This window comes from Molossus molossus, unplaced genomic scaffold (assembly GCF_014108415.1).
Source record: "Molossus molossus isolate mMolMol1 unplaced genomic scaffold, mMolMol1.p scaffold_m16_p_10, whole genome shotgun sequence".
In the NCBI taxonomy this organism is placed as follows: domain Eukaryota; kingdom Metazoa; phylum Chordata; class Mammalia; order Chiroptera; family Molossidae; genus Molossus; species Molossus molossus.
The window spans coordinates 57470788-57493961 of NW_023425345.1; the positions used below are offsets into that span (position 1 = coordinate 57470788).

Here is a 23174-nt window from a genome sequence, read left to right on the forward strand (position 1 = left end):
GGTTGGTCCTGCGGGTGGCAGCCACTCGATGTGTCCCTTCACGTCGATGTTTCTCACTCTCTCTCCCTTCCTCTCTCTCCCTCCCACTCTATCTGTACAAAAAATGGAAAAATATCCTTGGGTGAGGATAAAAAAAAAAAAATTAAAACAAAACAAAACAAAACAATGTGGGACCACCAGGGGTGAAGTCTTTGGCCATCTCTGGAAAAGAGTTGCCATTCAAAGATGAAGTCTTAAATAGAGGTGTGCCAACCTAGTCCATTTCCAGGAGGGTATTGCGAGGGAAGTCAGACTGAGTCTGGTTTCAGCTGTACATGTAACAATACCAGACAAAAGTAAGGCTCCCACAGGAATTGACTGAAAACAACTAGGGGAGAATATCAAGAGAGCCCAAAACAGAGAGATGAACTTGACAGAAATGCAATGAACAGATTTTGTTTGTTTGTTTCTTGAGCATTTTTATGAGTTTATTTGAGCCAAACTGATGACATATTCTGAGGGAGCAAGATCTCAAATGCTCCCAAGAATAACCGTTTTGTAGCTCCTTTTATTCATCTCTGAATAGATGTTTTTGGAACATAAGGGTAGGTGCTTTCTTTTTCCACCTTGTCGTCCTTGGGCACCAGTGCCCTGGAGGGGTAAGGGACACTAAATACCTAGGCGACTTGGTAGGAGGCATCTAGGTAGGATCTGTCATTGTTGGGAGGTGTGCTACCTGATCATGCTGTAAGCATGCATGGCAACTTCACTCCCAGGAGAGAACAGCAGAAATGACAGCTTTGAAACATGTTAGTTTATTGGGTGAGGCCTCTTGCTGGCTTTTTAATTCATTTCAGCAAAGAGGTGAAGTAACATACAGACACTTGATAATTATTTTGTAAACAGGATGGGCCTTCGACTGAATAAAACTTAGTAACATATTAAATTGAAAGAGGATGTTTATTAAATTAAAAGACAATGTTACAATCTGGTTTATATAAATTGAATTACTGTGACCTCTCAGAAAGTTTATAGATGTATAAATAGAGGTCGGACAAAGCTAACTGGATAATCTATATTAGTAATATGTAATCTTTTACATGTTTACAGATATAGGCATAAAAGTCATTTGGACAGTCTGTAGTAAAACTATAGATTTGGTTTTATCAAGAAAGAACTACAGAAGTATGATTTCAATAATCTCATATGGTTGAGGAAAAAAAGCGAAAGTTTGTTTAAAAAAAAAGGTAGCCCTGGCCAGTGTGGTTCAATTGGTTGAGTGTTGTCCCGTGCACTAAAATGGGGGTATGGACAGGAGGCAACCCATCGATATTTCCCTCTCTCTCCCTCTCCATTCTTCTCTTTTTCTCTAAACTAAAAACAAAACAAAACATATCTTTTAAAAAGTAAGGCATAATTTCTTTGCATTATAGTTACAACTTTGGAAATTAAAGGGATTATTTGTTCTGTGTCTCCTATGTTAACATAATTGTGATAAACAGCTTTTTATACACTCTTATGAAATTGAAATGAAAAACGTATTTACAACTGGGAATGGGTAGTCTATGTAGCTATCAGAGAGAAATAGGTTCTTCTTTTTAAAATTTATTTGGAGCCCGGCCAGTGTGGCTCAGTGGTTGAACACTGAGCCATGGCACATGCCCAGGTGTGGGCCCAATCCCCAGTGGGAGACATGCAGGAGGTGGTTGATCGATGTTCTCTCTCATCGATGTTTCTATCTTTTTCTCCTTCTCCCTTCTTCTCTCTCTAAAATCAATAAAGAAAAAAATTTTTTTTTAAATAAAAATAGGGGAGGAGGGGGGGTCAATGGGGAAAAAAAAGGAGACATCTGTAATACATTCAACAATAAAAATAAGTTACATAAAAAAATAATAAAAATAAAAAAATTTATTTGGAGTTTAGAATGCTCTCTGAGATGAATTAAAATTCAGGAGTCAATTTTTATATCCTGAGCATAAATTTCTAACTATTTCCAGAGATGGTGTTAAAAGTCATAGTACTTAATTTTAATAGACAAGGTGGGTGGAAAGAGTAGGCAGAACCTTTCAATAGACTTAATTGTCCTTTACCTGTGACTACATAATTATATAATTCATTATGATGAACGTTCATTTTTAGACTTCTATAGTGGGAGTCATTAATGCTTCATAGTTATGTGAAAATTGTATATAATTCTGCTTTTTATTACTCTAAATCATGATGTCCTAAATATAAGCTAATTTCTTAGTCTGATTATTAATAAATCATCTTCATTGATACATTATGCAAATTTGAAATAAGAATGTCATTATGACCCGGCTGGTTGAGCATTGACCCGTGTACCAAGAGGTCGCCTATTTGATTCCCTGTCCAGGCACAAGCCCAGGTTGTGGACCTGATCCCCAGTGGGGGGCATGCAGGAGGTAGCCAACTGATGTTCTCCCTCATCAATGTTTCTATCTCTCCCTCTTCCTTTCTCTCTCTCTAAAAAAATAAAATAAAATAAAGAAAAAATTTTTTTAAAAAAGAATGTCATTACAAAGAACAACTTAAAATGCTGTAACAAGTATAGTTATTTACAAAGAAAATACTAGTAAAATATTACTACAATTTTGCCTATATGGATGAGAAAAATAAATGGAAATGTGTAGTGTTTTTACTTATAAGCATATAACAGATGGATATAATTATACAAATGGGTATAATACTTGGTCTGATGAGGCTGATAGGTATAAAGTGAATATTTATTGAACTTACTCTGATGTTAGGCATGTGACTAATTGTTATTTTTTTCTTTTAAAAAATATATTTTTAAATCTTTATTGTTGAATGTATTACAGATGTTCCTCATTTTTCCCCCATTGACACCCTCCTCCCCACTCCCGCCCCCCTCCCGCCTTTTCACACACTATTGTCTGTGTCCATTGGTTATGCATATAAGTTCTTTGGTTTATTTCTTCCCACCCCCCAACCCCTTTCCCTTTGAGGTTTGTTCAGTCTAGCAATGAATTTGTACTTCTTAATCCTCTCACCTTTTTCACCCATTCCCCCAAGCCCCCTCCCATCTGGCAACCAACAAAATGTTCGCTGTATCTATGAGAATGTTTCTGCTCTGCCTGTTCATTTTGTTTGTAGATGCCATTGTCGATAGATATATATTCATTGTCATTTTGTTTGTTCATATATTTTATCTTTTTCTTCAAAAAGACCTTTCATCATTTCATATAATAATGGTTTGGTGGTGATGAACTCCTTTAACTTTTTCTTGTCTGGGAAAGTCTTTATATGGCCATCGATTCTAAATGACAGCTTTGTAGGATAGAGTAATCTTGGTTGTAGGTTCTTGCTTTTCATCACTCTGAATATTTCTTGCCACTCCCTTCTGGCCTGCAAAGTTTCTTTTGAGAAATCAGCTGACAGTCTTATGGGAACTCCCTTGTAGGTAACTAACTGCTTTTCTCTTGCTGCTTTTAAGAGTCTCTTTGTCTTGAACCTTTTGCATTTTGATGATGATGTGTCTTGGTGTGGGCCTCTTGGGGTTCATCTTGTTTGGGACTCTCTGTGCTTCCTGGACTTGTATGTCTGTTCCCTTGACCAAGTTAGGAAAGTTTTCTGCCATTATTGTTTCAAACAGGTTTTCAATTTCTTGTTCTCTCTCTTCTCCTTCTGGCACCCCCAAGATGCGAATGTTGGCACACTTGAAGTTGTCCCAGAGGCTCCTTACACTATCCTCATTTTTTTGGATTCTTTTTTCTTTTTGCTGTTCTGATTGGGCATTTTTTGCTTCCTTATATTCCAAATTGATGGTTTGCTTCTTGGATTTACGTACTCTACTATTGAATTTGTGTAAATTATTCTTTATTTCAGTTAATACCTCCTTCAATTCTGACTGTGCATCCATCATTTCTGACTGGTCCTTTTATATGCCCTTGAGGCCCTGAGTTCATTGAGCATCCTTATAAGCAGTATTTTGAACTCAGCATCTGTTAGATTGTTTATCTCCATTTCGCTTAGTTCTTTTCCTGGGGTTTTGTTCTATTCTTTTATTTGGGACCTGTTTCTTTGTCTCCTCATTTTGGCTGCCTCCCTGGGTTTGTTTCTGTGTATTACTTAACGAGAGTTATGGGGCTAGCTGAGACCAGATGCTGCTTGTTTGAAAGAATTTAGGAAAACCTGAAGCAGGATCCAAGACAGGCCAATCCTATGGTTAAGCAAGTGGCAACAGCTTGGGTGGGCCTGAAAGTTGTGTGGGGCAGGGCGGGGCCTCAGGTAGTCACCAGGGCGGGGCTACCAGTGTGAGCCAGGTTGCTGGAGTCCCAGCTGTCTGCCACCCCAGGGAAGGGCTCACCAAAGGAACAAAGGCCTCTGACAGCACGTTTGTCCCGGAGAAAGCCCCCTCTCCAGCCTCGCTCCAGTGCCAAATAGCTCAGTTCTTCCCTGTATGTCTCTGGTGCCCCTCGAGCTGCCTCCCCTTCAAGCTTAGATGGGGTGAGTCTGACAAGTCTGTGCGCAGGCCCTTTAAGAAGCTCCAGACGCGTCAGCCTCCCTGAGCCTCAGTTCCCGCTGGTTTTTCCAGCCAGAGGTTATGGGGACTTCTCTTCCTGGCACTGGAACCCTGAGCGGGGCACCTGGTGTAGGATGGGGACCCCTCAATTCTCAGGGAGGACCTTCCCAGCCGACGTATCCTCCTGATTTTGTCTGCCACACGTGGGTGTGGGACCAGCCCATGTGCCTCCGCCCCTCCTACCAGGCTTCATGCAGCTGCTTCTTTAATTCCATAGTTGTAGGACTTCCATTCAGCTTGATTTCAGGCAGTTTTGAATGATGATTGTTCTGTAGTTTAGTTGTAACTTTGATGTGGTTGTGGAGGACTCGATACCGTGTTTACCTACACCACCTCTTGACTGGAAGTCCTTAAAAATTATTAAGCCTGGCTGATGTGGTTTGGTGGTTGAGCAGTGGCCCATGCACCAAGAGGTTGCTCGTTTGATACCAGGTTGTGAGCCTGATCCCCAGTGGGAGGCATGCAGGAGGTGGTCAATCAATGTTCTCTCTCATCAATGTTTCTATGTCTCTCTCCCTCTCCCTTTCTCTCTAAAATCAATAAAGAAACAAAAATTATAAAAAAATAAAATAAAAATATTATTAAAATAACTTTAATTCTTACTGTTAAGCATAATAAATGATTTTTAGTTTTATGTAAATATTTATCACTTTGAATGCTCTTCCTTCAGTTTTAACTCTCAGACTTTCCATTTGGGATCATTTTGTTTTTGTCTAAAGGAAGAAATTTATTTAGACTTTCTATTGGTGCGAATATATTAGCAGCAAACTGCTTTTGTATGCCTGAAAAATGCCTTTATTTTGGCCTTGTTAAAAAAAATGTTTTTATTGATTTTAGGTTTTTTTGTGGGTTTTTTTGTTTGTTTGTTTTGTTAATCATCATCTGAGGATATTTTTTCCATCAATTTTTAGAAAGAGTGGAAGGGGGAGGGGGTGGAGAGGGAAACATCGATGTGAGAGAGAAACATGGATGGGCTGCCTCCCAAATGCAACTGGACCAGATGGAGCCCGAAACCTGAGCATGTGCCCGAACCAGAATTGAACCGGCAACCTTGCAGTACATGGGATGTTCAACCAACTGAGCCACACCGACAAGGGCTGGCCTCATTCTTGAAAGTTTTTTCCACTGGGTATTGACAGTCATTTTCTTTGAGCCCAGTGAAGATATTGCCTCTGTTCTATATTCTCTTTTCTATTCTTCTGGATACATAATTAGATTTATTTTAAATCTCACAGTGCTTTTCATGTCACTTAAAGTATCTTTTATATTTTTCATTTCTATTTCTTTTTCTGTTGTGTAGAATTTCATCATCTCTATTTTCCAGTTCACTAGATTGTAATTCTGCTGTGTCTAATAGACTATTAAATGTGCCCACTGAGTTTTAAATCCTAATAATTTATATTTTTAATTCTTTAAGTTCTATTTTTTCCAAATATCTCCAGTCATTCTTTACAGTTTATTTTTCTCTGTACATATTGTCAAGCTTATCTTTTATTCCTTTATTCATATTTTTTTTATTGATTTTAAAATGTGAGTTGCTAGTTTTCCTCAGAATTTTATTCATAATAATTCTGTGGGGCTTAAGATGAAGATGAGTTCTTCCAGAGATGATTGATATTTGCTTCTGCCAGGTATCTGAGAATACCATCAGTTAAAAGTTGTCAGCTTAGGGTGTTTTGGAATTACCCAGGTAGTATGAATTCAAGTTACATTTTGTATGAGAGCTGAATTGGCTCTTCCAGTTCTCACATACGACTTTGCTTTCTCCCATCCACTAGATGCCAACGTGGGTGTTAGTAAGAGGCAAGTTTATTTCTAGTACATCTTTATAATGAATGAATAATCTTTGGAACTACAGCTTTCCGTGTGTGTGTGTGTGTGTGTGTGTGTGTGTCTGTGTGTAGGCAGGTCATGAGTTTTGTCTCTTATAAAGGCAATGAAAACCAAAGTTTATGTTAATTGGGTTTGGCAAATGACCTTAGGGTAAAAGGCTGGCTTTAGGTTCTGCTGTACTCTCTAGGTTCAACCTTCATTTCATTAATGACCTAATAGTATCTTATTTCCAGTTAATCAATATATTTAATAAGATTAAAAATACTTTTCCAGGACTTTTGTTTTCAGTGTGCTTCATTGATTGAGATACGTGGTCCATAATATTGACAGAAACAGAAGCTTATATTATTCTTTTTATTTTGTTTATTATCCAAATTTTTCTTGAGGAAAAACTCACTAAATAGAAATACTTAAAATCAATATGCAGATATTTTGCAAGCAAATCTGTAGATTTTACAAACTTTTTAATATAAATATTTACCACATATTTATATAAATATACCATGTATTTGGTTGATGATTTTGTAAATGATTATTATTTTATTTTACTAAACAGAAATTTAAATATTATTATTCTATAGTGCATTTAGCCTTTGAACCCCTCATCTGTTGGCTCAAATTCACTTTAGGTGATTTCAAAGACTATGTTATGTAACAATTTCAAAACTCTCTGTGATTTAGATCAACAAATATTTATGTTTTACTCTTGTTTCATCTTAGTAGCTTCAGGTCAGCTGCTGCAGAACTGTTCCAGGGTAAAGGTCAGTTTTAGATCTGCTCTACGTATTTTCGGGTTTTTTTTTTTTTTTGGTATGTGCCCCTAGTGGGAATCAAACCCGGGACTCTCTGGTCCGCAGGTTGATGCTCCAACCACTGAGCCAAACTGGCCAGGGCTCTACGTATTTTCTTATTCAGAGACCCTATTTGGGGCTTGCCTTTCTCATGGCAGCCAGCATAAGACAAAGAGATTAACTTGAATGTTTCATGAAGATTTAAAGCAGTTAGTGTGTGTCACATCTGCTCACAAACCATTGGCTAGAGTAAGTCACAGGACCAAGAGTAATAATATAGTTTACTACAGTCCTCTAAGTTGTGTTGAATACCTTATCTTTGTCTGAGGTTATTATCAATCTTACTTTTCAAGAAAAATCCTCATTAGCAACCTTTGGCTAAAGAGAAAAAAATAAATAAAACAACCTCAAACCAAATCTCTCTCATTCTAGGTCAGGGTTGAAATGCATTCTGTGGGAAAGATGATCATGTCTGTTAGTGCTCAAACTGATTTGGGAAAAACCCTCCCATTCTTGAAATGAATAATTAATCAAACACTAGGCAAAATAAATGAATTTTTATTGGAGTTAAATTGGATAGTTATAATTAAAAGTTTTATTTTAAAATGTTATTCTTAATTTCATTTTAGTAGTAGCAAACTTGTAAGATATCTCTTAACATAGCAAATGGGTGTTACTGGATATTTTTCAGTTACGGAATAGAATAACACAGTATAGTTTCTATTTATGTTGTATTTACATTAAAAATACTAGATTGAATAATCATTTCCTGAACTCATGGAATGTTAGATTTGAAATAATCTGAAAAGCATATATTTTTCAACTGTAGTGTATTGATACATCATCTGGTGGTAGTCAGTTGTGAGATATGTTAAAATCTTTAGTTTGAAATTCATAAGAAACTATTACTAGCAATTGTTAATATATGGATCATGAGATATATACTCATATTGTTTTTTTATATCTTCAGTTTCACCTACTTGCATTCTGATTTCTTTTTCTTGAGTGTGTCAAAAGGAGTTGCAGCTAGTTTGACAAGAACTTGTATAATCCTAGTTATACCATGACTATTTGTTTCAAATGTGAACATCATCCTTTGGAGAAAAAGGTTGAATATCATTCCTTAAAGAGCATGTAGTCCAGCTCCCTACTTTGATCAGAACTTGAAATGCATCGAGTAATTTATCTAGTCACAAATCTAATTATCTAAGTATATAACTTAGGCCTCTTTGCTTCCAGTATACTACTTTCCATTTTAATAAATGATCATTAATTTTCAATAGCCAATATAAGAAAGTGGGGTTAAAGCAGGAGGTGATTAGGCAAGGCAATTTGCCTTATTTTTCTAATCTTTATTCTTAGTTCCAAAGTAAAGGAAAAGCACCTGAGAACAGAGCCCAGATGGTATATTTTGCATGTTATCTATGCTCTAGGAACATTAAAAAAAAAAAAAAGATTTTAGAGAGAGAGGGAGAGGGTGAGAGAGAAACATCAATGAGAGAGACATCAATTGGCCACCTCCTGCATGCCCCCCACTGGGGATTTGGCCTACAACCTGGCCTTGAACCAGCCGGAATCCATGCTTAACCACTGAGCCACACTGGCCAGGCCGCTAGGAACATTCTTTATGAAATCTATTTGACTGCAACTCACAATAGGAAATACAGTATAAATCACAACATAGGACACACTCTCCCTCTCCCTAACAACTAAGACAAAAGTTTCAAAAGTAATACTTGCTCTTACTAGATGTGCACTCTGATTTTTTATATTCTATTTCATTAAAAAATGAAGTTGATTTCTGAGTCAGTTTGAAAAAAAAAACTGCTCTGGAAAATAGGAGACAGGTTTCAGTCTGTTGACAAATTCTAAAGTTACTAACTTTGCTGAAATAATGTTATTCACAGATAATAAACTTCCCTCATTTGTTTGAACCACAAGTACTATCTCTCAGACTTCAGAACAGAACCTGTAGAATTTTCTCCTCATTGGAACTCCAGTTTATTACAGTGTCTCATAGATTCTAAGACTCTTTGTTTTTCACATTTTAACATCTTTGAATTCAAGATATATCTTTAAGAAAATCAGTGGCATGGCATAGTTTAATGGGTAGTGTTTCTTTTCTTTCTTGGGTAATATGAAAGAATGGCGAATCTTAAATTTCATGATTTCTTAGGGTTTCTAGGAAATATATATATATAATTTTTTTTTTCTTTTGGTACGTGCCCCTAGCAGAAACTGAACCCAGGACTCTCCCCGGTCCGCAGGCCAGTGTTCCAGCCACTGAGCCAAACCGGCCAGGGCTAGGAAATAATAATAAAGATTATATATGCCAAACTCTATTGTTTGTTCATTTCAAAGTACATATCCAGCAGATCAGAAAATTTTTGATGTCTCATTAAGGAAATATAGTGAGATGAAAACTGCTTAAGCAAAGAACCTTAGCCCTGGCCAGTTTGGCTCAGCAGTTAAAGCATCGGCAGCAGACCAGAGAGTCCTGGGTTCAGTTTCCGCTAAGGGCATGAACCTCCATTGCAGTTTGTCCCCAGCCCCAGTTGGGGTGGTGTGGGTGACAACCACTGATATGTCTCTCTCACATCGATGTTTCTTGCTCCCTTTTGTCCTCCCTCTCTTTCTCCAGCTCAATCTGAAGATAAATGCAAAAATGTCCTCTGGTGAGGATAAAAAAAAAAAAAGAATCTTAGTTATGGGCTGGAAGGAAAAATGTTACAGAGTACAGTTATTACAGAATACTTTCTCATGGTTTCTTGTTAGAGTTTGATTGTGAACTCTGCTTTTCTACCTCTTTTTTCTGTATTGTTACTTTCTTCTAAGATTAAAAAAATTTTTTTTTCTTTATTGATTTTTAGACAGAGAGAAACATTGATGAAAGAGAACACTGATTGGATTGGCCCCTCCTGCATGCCCCCCAACTGGGGATTGGGCCCACAACCTGGCATGTGCCCCTACCTGGAATCCACCCCTGGACCTCTAGGTGCCTGGGCCCAGGGTCAACCATTGAGCCGCGTGGCCAGGCTGTATTGTTACTTTCTTTCTGTGACTAGCATTTTACACTTTTCCTCCCATCAACAGAGTTGAGGGGAAGAGTTCCTCTGAAAATGGCTGAAAAGGAGACAAAAGCTATGTCCAAACATTAAGGTGCTTAAAGAATTTTTATTTAAAAAAAGGAACGAATTGCCAAATATCAACCCGCCACCAACCTAACACATTGTAGAACTTGACTGTGACACTGGCACTAAGGATCCTGAACGTGACTAAGAACAAAAATAAGTTTGCTAGGACTATTTTCACCCAGCGCGACTGAAGTGCACCATCCCTTCCTTAAAAACGAAAACCTCTAATGAAGAAAACAGTACATTAAATGCCCAATTAACGTGCTCCTACAAATAGGAACAAGTAGTTGGCTGCTTTTCAAGCCAGACACCAGAGACCTTTTCCTCTTTGTTCGACCAGAACTTGAGCCGAGGCGGGAGGCGGGAGGCGGGAGGCGGGGAGGCGGGTCTCGCGCTCGGGCCTGAGCGCGCGCGGGTCCCAAGCCCGGAGCCCGGAGCCCGGAGCCGGGGGCTCCCCTGTGCAAGCTCCTGAGACGCGGCCGGACCCGGTACGACCGGTCCCGGAGGCCCCGCCTCTGCAAGTCACAGGCGTGGGCGTCGGCGGTGGGCTCACAGCCCGGGGCCGCCCTCGGAGTGCGGAGGCGAGTCCGCGGCGATAACACTCCGGCAAAACAAGGTGCTGCCAGCCGCTCCGGCGTGGTTGCCGCCTGCCCCCCAGGGGAGGCCTCCCGGCAGCCGCCTCCGCGCCGTCACGTGACGAGAAGGGGTGTGGCCGCAGCCCGCGCGCTGCGGGGCGGGACCGGGATGGGAGGGCGCTCGAATGTGAAGGCTCTCGTCGGCGCTGGGTGCCCAGAGAGGCGGCGACACGGCGGATGACAACATTAGGCCGCGACGCGCTCCGGGCCGGGCGGTGTAGGTAGTGGCAGCCCCAGCGGCTGCAGCGTTAGTTTTCACCTCGGCGGCGGCCGCCAGCGGGACCCCGCGGACCGAGGGAAGGTGGGGGCGCGCACAGGCCGGTGGACCGCGGGGCCGGAGTTCCCGCCCCGCGGAGGGTCGAGCGGGCTGCGCCTCCGCAGCGCTGAGACCGAGCCCTCGGTCTGGGCTGTCTTCCCACCCGCCGCCGGCGACAGCGGCCGCGAGAAGTTGAGGTCGGACCGGACGCGTGCAGAGCCCTAGAAGAGCCGGCCCCCCGCGCCCCGCCGATCCGGGGGTCTGCACCGGTGAGTGTCGCGTGGGTCCCTGAGTTGGGGACCGGTGGGTTCGCACCCCTACGGCGGCTGCACCTCCGTCGCCTCACGTTCTGAACTCGGGCCGGCCGGGTCTCCGGGACCCCGCGCCGGGGAGTTCCTCTGTGGCTCCTTTGTCCCGCTGCGGAGTGGGGGTTACAGAGGCTGGCGCGGGTGGGGTGCTTTGGGGCCCACCGTGGGTGCGCCCGCATCCTCACAAAGCCGCGGCAGGGGCCGGGCAGAGGTTCGGGGATTTGGGCCGCCCTGAAGGTCCGCCTCCCCCCGAAGTTCAGGCGGACGGCGGGGTCTCGGCCCCGGCCCCGGCCCCGGCCCCCGCCCCCGCCCGGGAGAGCTGGGCTTCGCTCGGTGCGGTTCAGGCGCGGCTCCGGCTTTCCTGTGACAGCCCGGGTGGAGGCTGAGCCGCGCCGCAGACCGCTCCCGCCCCGGCAGCGCCGAGTGACACGGGCCGTTCCCCTAAAGCTCAGTTCCTGTGGCCTTCTCGTGCTGGAGGAGGAGGGCGAAGCCTCGCTGCTTGTCAGCGTCGAGTTGGTTTCAGAGCCCGTTCTCCAGAATGGAGTCGGGTTCCAAGGAGTGTGCTTTTTGATTCATGGAGACACCCACTCAAGACGGGCGGAGACGAGCCACCGTAGATGCAGATTTTCCATTCACAAAAGTCATTTAACACTTTGTGCGAGACATCTGCGCCGGGGAACATGCCTAATTTCCTATGATCAGGATGCCGTCTGAAATCATAGGTGACAGGCTCCCACTTCAACAGATTATAAAACTTATCTTGGGGATAAAAGCATATTTGCTTTAAACATACAATGTTATGATGTTTTCGCCTTTCTGATACTGGAAGACTTAAATGATAATCTGAGCAATATTAGAATTTCCTGTGTATAGTAGGGTTATTAGGATGTGTTAACTTTCCCTGAAACTTAGCTTCAAATTAAGGCTTTTTTATTTTTAGGTCTTATTAAAATATTCATTTAAAACCGTTCTTTGACTTTCTAGGATCACAAGGAGAGCAAGGATGGTGGAGGAACATGGGTGATTTGCTCCTTAGGATTTCTGCATCCCTTCAGGCATCATCTAAACTGATCATACTGAGAGACTATGGTCAGTTTCTGTGCTTGCTAGAACCTGTTTTGACTGAAATTACTAAGATCATGCTAGTTTTGTAAAACAGGTTGGGGAAGGAAAAGTAAGGGCGTGCAGTTTGTCATCTATTGAAAGTGCACCAAATTTCAAATATTTGTTACCTCTTTTTTTGATAGCAGCTATGTATAGAATGACTACAATATGCTTGTTCATAGTACTGGGAAAGGGAATACATGAAACATAAGAACTACCTTTTAGGTCTTTAATTATGGAGATTAAGTCCTTGGCGTCAAATTCCAAGTGAACCGCTAGAGCCACAATACATAGACATAGGTGCTTAGAAATGCCTGTTTAATTAAAAAAATGGTCATGGTTCATTTCTCTTTCATTGAATCATAATATTTATTGTATCTGTAATCTGTGAAAAGATGCTGTATTTTTTCATGAGAATGTTAAAACATTTTTGGAGGCAATCAAATGTTTCATTAAAAAGGACTTACTGATTTTGAGAGAGAAACATCAGTTTATTGTTCCACTTATTTATGCGTTCAGTGGTTGCTCCTTGTATGTGCCCTGACCAGGGATGGAACGTGCAACCTTGGCATATCAGGATGATACTCGGACCAACTGAGCTAGAATACATTTATGACACTTAAAAATTTGTCACTGTCTAGTTTTTTTGCTCATTTTGAATTGAAAAACCTTAAAGTATACTTTGGGGAGAAATATACAGTTCTAAAGAAAACTAATAATACACACCTAAGCCATAAAAAAAGAAATATATAATTCTGTATAATGCAGTTATTTTTAATTTGTTTTGATTTAAGAAAAAAGTGATAAAATTATGAATTTATAAAATCTGCATTACAAAAAGATCTTTTTTAAAAGGACAGATTGTAGAATTTCTTTAACCAGGGAGTGCTCTTAGTACATTTAAATTCAGTTTGTTTATAAATAATCCTTCAAGAACAGGTTACCCGTATTGAAGCATGAAGGACAAAATAAAGAATTGATTCTTAAATGTAGCTTTCTTATATTATTTTGAAAAATTCTTATCCTAATATAGCAACACCTGAAGAATTATATTTGAATATTTATATTATATCTAAAGCTAAACATATTGGTAGCAGTGATCTCTGAGCATCAGGGGATTCAAAAGTAGAAGACATAGGCCCTTATTCTTAGGAATATGACCTATAAATAATACATAAATACAAGTTGCGTAAAAAGCCTCTGAATACTTCATTAATGAAGATGGTTATGTGCAAGGAGATTGATGAAAGTGCTTGATTGTGCAATTGCGGCTGAAATAAAAGGGTTGGCAAAAGTAGGTTTACAGTTGTGAGTACACAAAACAGTTTATTCACTTATTATTCTTGTTTTACTTATTTGTATTACAACTGTAAACCTACTTTTGCTAACCCCTGTAGTTTCCTTATAGATAAAACACAGAAAGAGATGTCTGGACTAATGTGCAAAGATTTCATGTCAGTATGTGGGAAAGTCCTGAGAGATTTTAGATTTCTCCTTCCTTCCACCTTGGTCCTCACCCCCTTACCATTGATCCTGAAAATGCTTAATAACTATTGAATGAAAAAATGTAGTTCCAGAGGAGAATGTACAAACAGTGAGGTGATAACAGAAGGATGTTGGTTTAGGGGGAGTGGAGCAGGTCATTTAATCAGGAAACTTTTTTGGAGGAGGTGATTCTTGAATTAGGTCTTGCTGAAAGTGGAATATCTGAAGATAAGCAAGTTTTCTGAGGGGGTCGATAACATGAACTGAAGCATTTAAGTCAGACTCAGTAATCACATCACATTAAGCACAGTGAGTAATTTTTGGTAACACGAAGAATTTTTCTTCTCTCCGATAAGAAGATTGACATTCCTTATAAGAGCTAAGGTTTAGAGTACTTGAGTTTTGAAAGTGACAATGGATAGTGAAAGCAAGAGAACTGAACTGGGGATCAGAAAATTTGAATTGGATTCCTGATTACATCTTACAAAAGCAAGTGTCCTTGGGCAAACCACTGGGCTGTGGTTTTCTCATTTGTCAAAGGAGGATAATAATCCTTATCCCATATGGTTCTTGGGAGAATTAAATTACATAATGTATATGAAAATGCCTGCTTCAACATCTAATACACAGGAGAAATCAACAAACATTAAATTATTTAAAACATTTTTTGCCTTTAGATCTTTATCAAGAAATTCAATATCTACTTGACCAGTTACCATCGTAACTAGCTAGATAACATTAATAATAGGAAAGGAGCAAAGGGGAAGCCAGATGTTATGCATGGTCATCTGGGCAGCTTTACCAGGAAGCTGCAACTTTACACTCCCCAGGAAACCACCAGTCCATTCCCTGCAGATCACTGGGGAAAGGGATCAAACAAAGGGGAAGATGGGTGCATGCACAGTAAAGTTGGGGTGACTTAGGGAAGGTGCTTGCCTGTCATTCTAACCTGGAACAAAGGTAACTGGCTAGGGGGTGAAGCTGCTGCAAGCCCACGAAAATTTGGGAATACATACTCCCCAGACAAAGAATTCTTTCTCTCTTGTTCTTCTGGCTTTGCTCCGGCTTCCTTGCACTTGCCTGTGTTCCCACCATAGCCATGTTGCCCATGGTAATGTGGACCCCACATGCAGTGGCCTACAGCTTGGAACATGAGTTAAGCTAGCCTGATTCTGGACCCAGCTACAAATATGGAGTGGGAACTCTGGGCAACCATTTTAATCCTAGCTCTGCTGAAGACACAGCTGGACTTTTTCCTTGTTGGGATGGAGGGAGATGGGACCTTGGAAACTCAGGGAATTAGTTCCACAGAAATAAAACTTTAAAATACAAATAAATATTACTCATTTTCCTGTGAATCTCAGAAAATTTATTTTCTTATGACATTGCAAGAAGCCCGCTTCCACTGGCAACAGGTAGGGACACAGAGAGCTCCCCATTGATAACACTTTGAGTTGACCCATGTATTACCTTTATCAGTATTAAAATTTTAGATGCTTAATTTTCTTTCAATCAAGCATCTGTTTTCTGATAGAAATGAGGCTTCATTGTGTTACTTTATTTTAAAAAATACTTTTACTGAATTTTAAAGAGAGAGAAGGGAGACATAGAAACATTGATCAGCTGCCTCCCACACACCCGCCCATTGGGGATTGAGCCCACAACCCAGACATGTGCGCTGACCAGGAATCGAACCAGCACCTCTCAGTCCATGGGATGACACTCAGTCCACTGAGCCACACAGGCCAGACAATTGTGTTACTTACTATTGTTAACACAGACAATTTGAGATGCCTCAAAAATTTTAAAGCTTCAAGTAAGGGATATGTATGGCTAAAAATCTGAGCCTTTAGGTTTTTCTTCTAAACAGAATTTGTTTTTAAAGAAATTGCTCTTACCTATCATGCCATCTATTCATTGTTACGAAGAAATGGGATTTTCCTGCTATTAAGAAGAAAAGTTAACCAAAAATATTCTCGGTATTTTTCTAGTGATCTGAGTGATTGTAAACCATGAAGGATCTCACCTGCTGTGCTTTATTTTAGAACTCAGTATATTTTTCTGCATCATTTTCCTGCATCATTTCTCATCTAAGCTCTTTGTTCCGGTAGCTGTTTGTTCTCTTATGAATCTGAAAATTCCATAATACTTCGTGGAGTTTTTGTAGTGTTTATAATCCATGGAGTAGTCTGCCCTTTGTATGATATTTGGAGGGGAATTTTATTATAAGAAGACTAAAAAGAGGCTTGAGTCTTCAAGAAGCGGGTTACCCACCAACTTCCATATTCACAAAGAACTGAAAAAAAAGAGGAAATGGTTTTAGAGCTTGAAGACTAGAACGTTTTGATTTAGAGTTGTTAAAACTTGGTAGATTGAAGGGGAGATTGTTATAGCTCCCAAAGGTGTCTTAGTAGAAGTGGTTGATCATCATCATAATAATGGCTAATATATTTTGACTAGTAATCTGTGTGCTATCTTAAAAACACTTGGCATGCCCTGGCTGCCTTGGCTCAGTGGTTAGAGCGTTGGCCCACAGACCAATGAGTCTTGGGTTCAATTCTGGTCAAGGGCACATACTTCAGTTGCGGTTTGTCCCTGGCCCTGGTTGGGTTGTGTGGGAGGCAGCCGGTTGATGTGTCTCTCTCACATCGATGTTTCTTTCTCTCCCTTTCTCTCTGTCTCCCTTCCACTCTCCCACTCTATCTGATGATGAATAAAAAAATATCCTCGGGTGAGGATTAAAAAAAAAAAGCAAAAACACTTGGCATGTGTTGTTATATTTATTTCTCACTACAAGCCCTCCAAAATCCGGCTATTTTCTTGTCCGTTTTAAACCTCAGACACTGAGAGCTTAAGTAGTAGCTAGTAGAGCCAGCATTTGAATTAAACTGAGTCACTAAGTAGTAAGTGATGGAGCCTATCAAAAGGATTTGAATTTGAAGCTTAATGAGACCTTTGACTTAAGAACCTCTCTAACCACCAAATTATACTGCCTTGTATAGTTTATTTGCAGTGGCCCCGTGTAACAGGTCTTGACCTTGTGATATTTGTGAGTCTGTTTTGACTATGAGCTGATGAAAATACACTTTGTAATAAGATGGGGTATAACCTTGACCCCCCCCCCCCATTTTATGTATATTTAACTGCCATCCTATTTATTTTTAATTAAAAAAATACAGTAAGTCAAATATTTCTTTATTACTCATTCAGTTGCCATTTTTTTCACTAGGAAATTCCAGGTGCTACTGGAAATATAAGAACATGGTAGATTCAATATTTTAAAGTGACTTGTTCCAATTTCTAAAATTCATACTTTAAAAGTTTTTAAAATAATACATACACAGAATTGGTATGGATGTTTTAATGCAATGTATTTGAGGGACACAAATACATATAATTGAAATCTATTCTTTTTCCCCCCATGACCAGTCTAAATTATTTAAGTGTATTTAAACCATCTCCTGCTGAATTGTCTACCATCAAAATAACTTGTTTTATTGTCTGCCAAATGTCACATATTAGCAGAATAGTTTATGAGATTATATAATTTCTAACAAAGAAGGCTCAGATTCCTGTAGAAATTAAGATATCTGTGTAGGTATGTTTTGATGGGGTTAGGGAAATGGTAGATCTGCGGAGAGAGCAGTCCAGGCTAAGTAACATTATTACTGGGTTAGCGTAATGAGGTAGGATGCCATGCACATGAGGGCACAGGAACGTTGTTCAAGTAGAGAGGAAGATGAGCGACTTCTGAAGACTAGCTTTGTTTACTGTATAATTTTGCCTATTGTTTTGACTATAACATTTAAGATTAGCAACCCAGAGTAAAGAAAAACAGTGCTATATGTGTCATAGTGGGGAGTCTGTCATAGTTCCTAGGCTGTTCTGCAAGATGTGGATACTTGATAAATATTCATTGATGATGATGGAGAGGGTCTCTTACTACTTGTTATTTTAGAAGTATGGAGAGGCAGAAGTACTAAGGCTCTGGAACCCAGCTGCTTAAATTCAGAACCTACATAGCCACTTACTAGCTTTTTGCCCTCTACCTGGCCCTATGTTGACATGAGGTAGCCACAGGGGAAGAAAATGGTGTATTTAGTCAGAGTGAGGCCCAGAGGTGCATCCTGTGAACTTTACATGGTTCTTATGTGGTATGAAAGACATCTGGAAGTTCTCACATAATCATAGTGAAGGAAATAGAAACTAGCAGAGCCAGCAAGCATGTCCCCAGGCTACTACTGTGAGGGGAGGGACCATGCAAATGAGGTTGTGGGAAGGCTACTGTGGCAGATTCAGCTCATTGTCCACCATAGTGCATGCTTCCTCTTGTAGTATAGTTCGCACTGGGAAGTGGTTGCTCAGCCAGGAATGCCTTTCTCATTTTCTCCTTTACCACCATTCTCCCTCCCTCCATTGAGGTGGGGCCCTGTGACTGGTTTTTGCCATTTAAATGTGAATGGAAATAAGTTGTAACTTCTGGGTTGAGGTGGCGGAAAAGCGGGTATTCTTCCTCTGCTTGCTCTTTTCCCATCCAAAGTCCAGAAGCAGAGGCTGGGGTGCTTATGAGGTGGAAGAGCCATAAAGCTGGAAGGATCTAGAGTCCCTAAATTAGCATGTGGGAGAACCCACACTAGACTGTGATTTTAATGAGAAGAAACAACTGAAAATTTGGGGTTTATTTCTTAGGTAGCTAGTGTTACCTGCATAAAAGAGGTCTTTGAGACCCTAGGAGTATTCATACCAAAAGGAGCTGATGTGGGACTAAGTTAGGAGATCCACTGGATACTGTTCCAACAATCACATCAGCATATGCCATTATGACTCTATGAGGGCCAGTGACCAAACCTCAGAGGCCCATGAAGACCAGAGGGCAGTCCATAGGTCTGCACTGAGACCAATCATAACATTACCTGTGCCCACAAAAGCTTTTCTCTAGGCCCTCATAAGAATGAGGAACAGAGAGAAACTATAAAAATTTTTCTATAAAAGTCTGAAGAGGCCCTGGCCGGTTTGGCTCAGCGGTTAGAGCGTCCACCTGCGGTCCAGAGAGGCCCGGGTTTGGTTCCCGCTAAGGGCATGTACCTCGGTTGCAGTTTGTCCCCGGCCCTGGTTGGTCATGCGGGTGGCAGCCACTCCATGTGTCCCTTTCACATCGAAGTTTCCCTCTCTCTCTCTCTTCCTCTCTCTCCCTCCCACTCTGTCTGTACAAAAAATTGAAAAATGTCCTCAGATGAGGATTAAAAAAAAAAAAGTCTGAAGAGTGTGGCACCATTGACATTTTGGGTTAGATAATTGTTGTAGAATGTATAGCAGCATCCTGGTTCTCTCCTCATGAGATGTTAATATTTAGCCCCCCAAGGAAAAATGTTGATAACATCAAAGTCCAGTGGATTTTATTTTGTTTATATTATTAATTACTCAAAATCTAGCCATTGAATTGCAAAAATTTGAGCATGACTTTTTCTTGGTGTCTCTAACTGCCCCCCCCTTCTTGTACTGTATGCCTTTATCATAGTCTCTCAAACCTGCCATCCACCTCCCTCCCCCACCCTATACTTTTCAGCATAGTACCTGTTGCACTGTATTCCCTATTTATCTGGAGTTGCTTGTATTTCTGCCTCAGTTTGGACTAGTTGCCTTTTAGGTCTCTTTCTGAAACTTCCTTTCACTGTACTCTTATATTGGATTCTTTCTATTTTTTTTTTTTTAAGTATACTTGATCTTTTTTTTTTTTAAGTGTACTTGATCTTTTTTTCTGAAGTACATCAAGTAGCTTACCAAAAAAGTGTGTTTGAGATGCAAACTTTTTGATATATTTTATGTACAAAAATATCTTCATTCTATTCTCACATTAGACTGATGGTTTGGCTGGGTACAATATGATAGGTTGCAAATAATTTTTTTTTAGAATTCTGAAAGCATTGCTTACTTGTTTTCTAGCATCCAGGGATGCTTAATAGAAGCCATATGTCATCTAATTCACTGTCCTTTTAAGATATTTTGTTCTTTATTTTGTCTGAAGGCTTTTAGAGTCTTCTCTGTTTTATATTTCTGCTACAAAGTCATAATGCGGTGTATAGGTTGTTTTGTTTTAGTTACTCGTTCTAGACACTCAGTTGCCCTTATTGGCTGAATCAGATTCTTCTTTATCTCTAGAAAAGTCTCTGTTATATCTTCGATATTTTCCTCCCTTCACATTCTTGTTTGCTATTCAGTAGGCTGATGTTTTCTCTCTTGAAGGGTATAGGAGGCTGTGGCTTTTTCTGCTGTTGTATCAGTCAATCTCACGTCTTTCATTCTTGTTTCTTATTTACTATCATATTTTGATTCTCTTTGCTCTGTGTTCGGGGGATTTTTTCACCTAGTTTTTTGGCTGATTTTTTTTTTTTGGAGGGTAACCTATGAATTTTTTGGTTCTTTTTCTTCTTTTCCAACCATTCTTGTTTTATGTTGTAGTACTTGTGTTTAGTCTCAGAATGTGTGAAGTACATTAAAAAAAAATAGTTTATTGATCTTTAGAGAGAGAGGAAAGGAGGAGGGAGAGAGAGAAGCATCGATGTGAGAGAGAAACATTGATCAGCCGCCTCCCAGGAACTGAACCTGCAAGCCAGGCATGTGCCCTGACCAGGAGTTGAACTGGCAACCTTTTGGTACACAGGGCATTGTCCAGCTAACTAAGCCACACTGACCAGGGCATAAAGTACATTTAAAAAAGATATCTTGTGTGTTTCCTCAATTGTCTCTTCTTCTCTGGTCAATTACTGTGTTTGTTTTTGTAGTCATTCTTTTTCATGCTGAGTTTTCCTTATATGCCTGGTGATTCTTGGTTTTCTATTCATATTAAAAAAAAAAAAAGGACTAGGTTTCTGGTCTGGGTCTGCCCCCTTTCACCCTGCTCCTTGGATTGTTTTCCCTATTAGGTTTTTCACTTGAGTAGGAATTCTGACCACTACACATAGGGGCCAGGACGGTACAGTACAGGGTAGGGCCTGTCTATTGGCAAGCATTGTTTTAAGGTAAGAGGGAGGGGAGCTAGCTTCCAGACTGTGGGTCTTTAAATGCTGGATGAGATGGGTTTATTACCCTGTTCCAGCATTCCTAGATAATACTTTGGCTATTTTCAAAGGATTGATTATTTGGGAAATTATGGTTTTATGTCTTTATTTTCCCAATAACTTATGATTAGGATGTAGGAATTTTGAAAAAACAATATCCTGTCATTGATGGAATAGTCCTCAGTAAAAATAGAGGGTCATTAAAGAAATTGATTACATATTTAGCATTTTAACTAGCAAGGTCTTGTTTATTTGGGGCATCTTCTTAATTGACCATCGTAATTAGCCTCTTCAAATCCAAAAGTTGAAATTAATCAGTGATACATTTTGTGGCTGGCTATAAGACATATTATGACTTTAATTAAATTTTAAAAGTATATGCTTTTTGTGGCATTCTCTAAGGTTTTTTATTGTTATATTGATCAGCTTTCTTTTAGGAACAGGCTTTCAATATAAGAGTTATCTCCATAGTTTCTTATTTTTGATAGTCATTCTTAATTCAATTTTTAAAAATTGTGTTGGTTTTTAATAGATCGTTTTTGAGTTGGCACACAAGTGTAATTATGTCTTCGTTACTTATAAGATAAATTAAAGATGATGAGTACTTTCGTTATGGTAATTTATACCTAGAATTCAAAACCCAGAAATATGTAGGCCAGAGTAAGGCACTCAGATACTGATTTTTCTTTCATGTTCAAAATAGAAAGCCATTCATAATCTGTATTAAAATATACAAAGAACTTGCTTTTGGGATTGAGTGAGAAAATCAATAATAAAATACCTTAAGATTGTCTTAAATTAACTTGAGATCTTTCATTTCAAGCTTTGTTCTGTAGTAAGAACCCTCAGCTTATTATGGGTATGAATTTTACTTGTAGGAAACTGAGTAACTCTTTGGGTTTATTATAACCAGTTACTATATTTAATAAATGAGAAACACATTCATTTTTTCCCCTAGTATCTTGATTTAAAACAAGGTTCATACTTTCATTAGAAAAGGATCTTTCAAGAAAACTGAAAATTTATGCTGGATCAGGTATTTTTAGCTGTAAATTAAAATATCTAACTTTAAAAACAGACTTCAAATCCAAGGGAGACATTTAATATACAAGACTAGATTATTACTATATGATTGCCAGTATCATATTTGCGTGGCCTTGATATATTACTGTCTCAGAAACCCTTTTTGAGACCTGTCACAGGCTTGTATAACCTAGAATTACAAGCACCAACTGATTTAGTAAACAGATGCACTGGGAAAATAAGGAACCTGCCAGAAGTATTGGCTTTCCTATTAAGTAACTGTGTGACCTTGGCAACCACTTGGTCTCTGTGGGTCTTAGTAAAATGGAGAGTTTGGAACAGATTGCCAGTAGGTTCTTTGAGGATTCCTTAAAGATGTTAGGAGCTAGAATTCCAATAAGATAATATAATATGTAATACAATCACTAAGTAGCTCTGAAATAGATAGTTGTATTCCCATTTCATGGATCAACTTATTCATGTTGTACAGACTGTGTTCAAGGAACATGCTCAGTCATGTAGCTACTAAGAGCCAAGCAAGAAATTGAACCTTGACCTATGTTATTTTATAGCCATGTTCTTTTTAGTATACTATACTGTCTCCCAAGCCATGTTGCTAGAGTAGACCACCAGATTTGATTATTAAAACTGTTCCATTTCTTAGTTTGTAGTTTGTAGTAAATGTGCTTTTGCATGACGATCTATTAGGAAAATCAGAAGTCAGGAATCAGGCCTATGAGTTGTGCCCAAAGTAGATAGAAATGTGACCAGTTTTTAAGTAAACATACTAGAATCATGTCTATACCTTGAGTTTATTTCAGTAATATCACTGCTGTTCAAAAATACTTCTGGAACGATTCCTTTGTCATTTCTTTAGTGCCTCATTCTTTTAACCTACATTTTATGGTGGCAAATGACATCTTTTGAAAATGGATTTGATATTTGGAAAAAGTGGGAAATCATTCTGAACTGAGTCTCATACATAAGATTAAGGATTAAAATAA

The 23174-nt window shown here is 39.5% G+C and overlaps 1 protein-coding gene across 3 annotated transcripts in view; it reads left to right on the forward strand.

Annotated features, from left to right (window-relative positions):
- The first annotated feature begins 11345 nt into the window (after positions 1 to 11345).
- OSBPL8 (oxysterol binding protein like 8) overlaps positions 11346 to 23174 on the forward strand; it is a 152024-nt gene continuing 140195 nt past the window's right edge. For 2 of the 3 annotated variants that reach the window (XM_036252585.1, XM_036252589.1), the window contains exon 1: positions 11346 to 11461. Coding sequence is in view for 1 of the 3 variants with exons in the window: in XM_036252582.1 (XP_036108475.1) it covers positions 12587 to 12589 (3 nt within the window). In the remaining 2 variants the exon portion in view is untranslated. Of the gene's footprint in view, positions 11462 to 12484; positions 12590 to 23174 lie in introns of all 3 variants that reach the window. The other variant, XM_036252582.1, reaches the window with a different exon arrangement.